The following is a 6,614-nucleotide window of genomic DNA, read 5'->3' on the forward strand; positions in this document are numbered from 1 at the left end:
GTCAAGGGTTTTTCTTTGAGTTATTTTACAACACCACTGTTTTAAAATAAATTTTTACTGTTTTGTGTTTATAATACGCATAATAGGTGTATATGATTGTGACGATATTTCAATATTTTATTCTGTCGGAATATATTTTTGCGTTTATTTATTATTTATAACTATAAATGTAGTGTCCAATAGCTCAATCTGAATATTCACACAATTTAAACAAGATGTGTGAATGAATACAGTTTCTTAAACTTATAATCACGATTTATTTCAACGCCAAATTTTATTCATTAGTCAATGTTCTTACTTGAGTTCATCTAATTTGCATATTCAATGCAGTTTAAGTCATATTATGATATTCTCTACACTTGGGGAGTTCTCGGAGTATAAATTTGAAATTCATTACTGTGGTAGATATTGCGTTCAACAGCTGGATGGTTTGGGCGTGGTTTGACGGTTACACGTGGTCGTGCACTTCGTGGTGATTCCTCACACCTGTTTCAAGATACTTTCATTGCTTTGCCGAAAGTCAACTGGCTTTGTGCACTGGCGTCTATCGAACGCCCCTACGGACAAGGTTGTGAATTGGTTATTAATCTACCTGAAAATTACAGCCACTTTGCCTAGTGTATGCCGCCTCTACAATACCAACTCTACGCTAAGACGTTCTACAGCCTGCTTCGTTTCCACTGTGAACAATATACTGTAGTTGAGTAATTCATGTATCATAGCAAATGACATTTATCCCTACCATTTTACACCAACTAACATAGTGCTCAGTGTATTTTGTGCTTGTCATGTAATTGATTCAGTTTTTGAATACATTAATATAATTGTTTGATGTTCTGCAGATGCGAACCATACGTCACTCTGTAAAATATTATTTTTTTTCAAAAATAAAAAAAAATAAAAAAAAAGAACTGCAGACCTCACTTCTTTATATTTTTGAGTGGGCCAGCCATGTTTTCACATACAAAAATACACATAATATTTCTATTTATTTTATTTTATTTAAAAAAAAAATATTTTAGAAGCATAACATTACAACGACTAGATTTGGTGTCACAGTTTGCTCCCAATTCATACTGGAATGATGCCAGCAGTAATTAATAAAGCTTGTTCAGAAAACCATTTATTCCCGACATCATATTCAATGTCTAGTTCGCAGGATCTACAACAGTAAATAAATAAACAGAAATCATGTTGATGCCATGTTTTTAGACGACACTGCCATATCGCACATATATTCAACACCGCCGTATCGAATTTGGATTTCGACCATACCATTTCAAGCTGCAGGGTGTCTAAACAATGACTCAACAAACAATAAACACATCTTCCACCCACCACACAAATTTTAGCCACAATTGAACAACCAAGAAAGCAACAAATATCAGGCTGCATCTTGAAAACAACGAGATACCGCACTACAACCAGTCATTACAAACATGAAATCCTCTACCCCTCCCAGTACACCCTACAGCATTAATGGTTTCTATATCATTTGCATCTATGTACAACAAGCTTGGCCAATAGATGCACCTGACTCATCAAACTTTTGACGGAATGTATCGAAATACCACAATGTTCAGGATTAGTTCCAATCAGATAACCTGGTTTGGATATCGTATAAGGCGAAATATAATTGAGACTGAATTTGTTCAAAAACTACAAGAGTTGGATGAGGACCTGGATTTAGTGATGATTACTGAATACATGGACGAATCTCTGATTCTCTTAAAGAAGATGATGTGTTGGACAATTGATGATATTGTGTTCGAGTCAAGAAGAGTGGTTAACAGGAAGCGCACGGAAACGACACACGTTATGAAAGAAATACTTTCAAAAACTCTGAAAGAAGACATAAGATTGTACGACCATTTTAACAAGACTTTGTGGCAGAAAATACAGAATTATGATGGTCACTTTGATAAAGATCTTCGGAAATTCCGTGCCAGAGAATCGGAGATGAAGGATGCCTGTGCGAAAAATAAAAAGCATCATTATTGTAAAATTATTGTGGCTGGAAACGATGGGACATATGCTCAACTATCACAGTCAAAACGAATATGTGGAGAATCTTAAGTCAGTGACACAATAAGTAAACATCAACAAACAACATATTCAGTAATTTGTGTTAATCGTAGAATAAAAATTGGGATCTTAGGCATTTTTTTTAATGTAGGTTGGGTTTTATTTTCATGTACTGATTCAGGATTGGAAAGAGATGCTGATCCTGAACTTCAATCGCTTATCTTTGTTTTCTATCAAATACTCCATTCACGTCAACATAAAAGGGCATCTTGTACGTTGAGAACAAATGACTTGATTCGTACTATACAGTACTTGCAAGTTGTGATACCAGGCTATTTTCTGGACTGTTGCCTAGCAAAGGTTTTGTGCATATTTTTATTTATTTTTAATTTCCCTGCTTGTGTCTATGTTAAACATATCCTTGCTTTAGCCAGGGATCGCCTGATAGACAACGTGCTTTGGTGTGTATGGCAACGATCTGCAATTATTCATATATTCATTTTTTGAACTGGTATTTCTAGTGTGTAGTTTTAATAGTGTCAATATTGCTTGCCAACGAGTGTTAATATATAATTATTGAAACCTCGGTATGTGTATCCAGTGTGACATTAGTTGATTAGTGCAGGTTGTATAACAATGTTTATTGCGTTGGGGTGTATTTGAGCACAACTGACTACCAGGAATTGCGATATTTGTAGTTTATGTTTATTTTATTAAACATTGCTTAGTTCTGTCTAAGAAATCTTTGGTCTAGGTTATGACGTTTAACCCATTATCCTGTACAAAATGAGTGGAGTACTGTCATATAATAGTTGCCTGGAACATCAACGTAAACGTAAAATACCATCAGTAGCCTCTGAAAACACACAAATTCTATCATATGCTTTCGTCGGCGGGGTCCCAGACCTAGCCGGCTAATACTGACTACGAAGAGACTAGACGAGAGAAGTACAGCAATATTATTGGCAAATTCACTAGTGGTTTGGAATTTGCCAGTGGTATTCAACCGCTTATCTGCTACAGATGTAGAGACTGTTTTCTTATTAGCTATATACTATGACTTGTTGTTCAGCGTGGATAGTGTTTTTGTATTCATAACATTACGCGTAGTTTAGGACAAATTAAGCCTGTCAGGAACAATCACAAGTGTTTTGAGATCTCGAAACTCGTCGCACAGTGGCGCCACTCAAAAAAAAAAAAAAAAAAAAAAACGTTTCAAATGCAGTCTCTGTGAGATTTGCTGTGGTTATTTTGACAAACAGTTCTGTTAAATGTTTAGCAATGTACATACGAAAAACATCGAAGTAATGAACAAAAAAAGCACAAAGTATTTTAGAAGTTGCGACAAACACAAAGTGAGGCGTGGTGCTGTCCTGAAGGATACCATATCACATTGCCTGAATTGTGAAAGAAATTTGAATGTACCATGACAGTCATACACAAAACAATACAATTGGGTAAATTATCCAATGTCATGCGATCATTGTTTCCCGTTTCCCTTTATACTGATATCCGCTGTCCATTACTTTATTATCCCTGTCTATTTATCACACTGTCCATTACTTTATTATCACTGTCTATTTATCACACTGTCCATTACTTTATTATCCCTGTCTATTTATCACGCTGTCCATTACTTTATTATCACTGTCTATTTATCACACTGTCCATTACTTTATTATCACTGCCTATTTATCACGCTGTCCATTACTTTATTATCACTGTCTATTTATCACACTGTCCATTACTTTATTATCCCTGTCTATTTATCACACTGTCCATTACTTTATTATCCCTGTCTATTTATCACGCTGTCCATTACTTTATTATCACTGTCTATTTATCATACTGCCCATTACTTTATTATCACTGTCTATTTATCACACTGTCCATTACTTTATTATCACTGTCTATTTATCACACTGTCTTTTACTTTATTATCACTGTCTATTTATCACACTGTCCATTACTTTATTATCACTGTCTATTTATCACACTGTCCATTACTTCATTATCCCTGTCTATTTATCACACTGCCCATTACTTTATTATCACTGTCTATATATCACACTGTCTATTACTTTATTATCACTGTCTATTTGTCACCCTGCCCATTACTTTATTATCACTGTCTATTTATCACACTGCCCATTACTTCATTATCCCTGTCTATTTATCACACTGCCCTTCACTTTATTATCACTGTCTATTTATCACACTGCCCATAACTTTATTGTCACTGTCTATTTATCACACTGCCCATAACTTTATTTTCACTGTCTATTTATCACGCTGTCCATTATTTTATTAGCATTGCCTATTTATCACACTGCCAATAACTTTATTATCACTGTCTATTTATCACACTGCCCATAACTTTATTATCACTGTCTATTTATCACACTGCCCTTCACTTTATTATCCCTGTGTATTTATCACGCTGTCCATTACTTTATTATCACTGCCTATTTATCACGCTGTCCATTACTTTATTATCACTGTCTATTTATCACACTGTCCATTACTTTATTATCCCTGTCTATTTATCACACTGTCCATTACTTTATTATCACTGTCTATTTATCACATTGTCCATTACTTTATTATCACTCTCTATTTATCACGCTGCCCATTACTTTATTATCACTGTCTATTTATCACACTGCCTATCACTTTATTATCACTGTCTATTAATCACTCTGCCCATTACTTTATTATCCCTGTCTATTTATCACACTGTCCATTACTTTATTATCACTGTCTATTTATCACGCTGCCCATTACTTTATTATCACTGCCTATTTATCACACTGCCCATTACTTTATTATCCCTGTCTATTTATCACACTGCCTATCACTTTATTATCACTGTCTATTTATCACACTGCCCATACATTTATTATCCCTGTCTATTTATCACGCTGTCCATTACTTTATTATCCCTGTCTATTTATCACGCTGTCCATTTCTGTATTATCACTGTATATTTATCACACTGTCCATTACTTTATTAGCACTGTCTATTTATCACACTGTCCATTACTTTATTATCACTGTATATTTATGACACTGCCCATAAATTTATTATTCCTATCTATTTATCATGCTGCCCATTACTTTATTATCACTGTCTATTTATCACGCTGCCCATTACTTTATTATCACTGTCTATTTATCACGCTGTCCATTACTTTATTATCACTGTCTATTTATCACGCTGTCCATTACTTTATTATCACTGTCTATTTATCACTCTGCCCATTACTTTATTATCACTGTCTATTTATCACACTGCCCTTTACTTTATTATCCCCGTCTATTTATCACACTGCCCAATACTTTATTATCCCTGTCTATTTATCACGCTGTCCATTACTTTATTATCCCTGTCTATTTATCACACTGTCCATTACTTTATTAGCACTGTCTATTTATCACACTGTCCATTACTTTATTATCACTGTCTATTTATCACTCTGCCCATTACTTTATGATCACTGTCTATTTATCACACTGTTCATTACTCTATTATCACTGTCTATTTATCACTCTGCCCATTACTTTATTATCACTGTCTATTTATCACACTGTCCATTACTCTATTATCACTGTCTATTTATCACGCTGTCAATTACTTTAATATCACTCTCCATTTATCACGCTGCCCAATACTTTATTATCCCTGTCTATTTATCACACTGTCCATTACTCTATTATAACTGTCTATTTATCACGCTTTCCATTACTTTATTATCACTGTCTATTTATCACACTGCCCATTACTTTATTATCACTGTCTATTTATCACGCTGCCCATTACTTTATTATCACTGACTATTTATCACACTGCCTATCACTTTATTATCACTGTCTATTAATCACTCTGCCCATTACTTTATTATCCCTGTCTATTTATCACACTGTCCATTACTTTATTATCACTGTCTATTTATCATGCTACCCATTACTTTATTATCACTGTCTATTTATCACACTGCCTATCACTTTATTATCCCAGTCTATTTATCACACTGCCCATCACTTTATTATTCCTGTCTATTATCACACTGCCCATCACTTTATTATTCCTGTCTATTTATCACACTGCCCATCACGTTATTATTTCTGACTATTTATCACACTGCCCATAACTTTATTATTCAAGTCTATTTATCACACTGCCCTTCACTTTATTATTCCTGTCTATTTATCACACTGCCCATAATTTTATTATTCCTGTCTATTTATCACAGTGCCCATCACGTTATTATTCCTGACTATTTATCACACTGCCCATAACTTTATTATTCCTGTCTATTTATCACACTGCCCTTCACTTTATTATTACTGTCTATTTATCACGCTGTCCATTACTTTATTATCACTGTCTATTTATCACTCTGCCCATAACTTTATTATCACTGTCTATTTATCATGCTGCCCATTACTTTATTATCACTGTCTATTTATCACACTGCCTATCACTTTATTATCACTGTCTATTTATCACACTGTCCATTACTTTATTATCCCTGTCTATTTATCACACTGCCCATAACTTTATTATCACTGTCTATTTATCACGCTGT

General features: G+C 34.2%; 1 protein-coding gene across 1 annotated transcript; it reads left to right on the forward strand.

Annotated features, from left to right (window-relative positions):
* The first annotated feature begins 1,575 nt into the window (after positions 1–1,575).
* LOC144355291 (galactose-3-O-sulfotransferase 2-like) lies at positions 1,576–2,076 on the forward strand. The gene has a single exon (XM_078010647.1). It carries the CDS (start codon positions 1,576–1,578, stop codon positions 2,074–2,076), a length of 501 nt encoding a protein of 166 aa, XP_077866773.1.
* The last annotated feature ends 4,538 nt before the right edge of the window (positions 2,077–6,614 follow it).

Source organism: Saccoglossus kowalevskii, chromosome 7 (genome assembly GCF_978046115.1).
Source record: "Saccoglossus kowalevskii chromosome 7, keSacKowa6.1, whole genome shotgun sequence".
Lineage (NCBI taxonomy): Eukaryota > Metazoa > Hemichordata > Enteropneusta > Harrimaniidae > Saccoglossus > Saccoglossus kowalevskii.

Coding starts and splice junctions, on each gene's coding strand:
- LOC144355291 (XM_078010647.1), top strand. CDS start 1,576: ATGTTCAGGATTAGTTCCAATCAGATAACCTGGTTTGGATATCGTATA.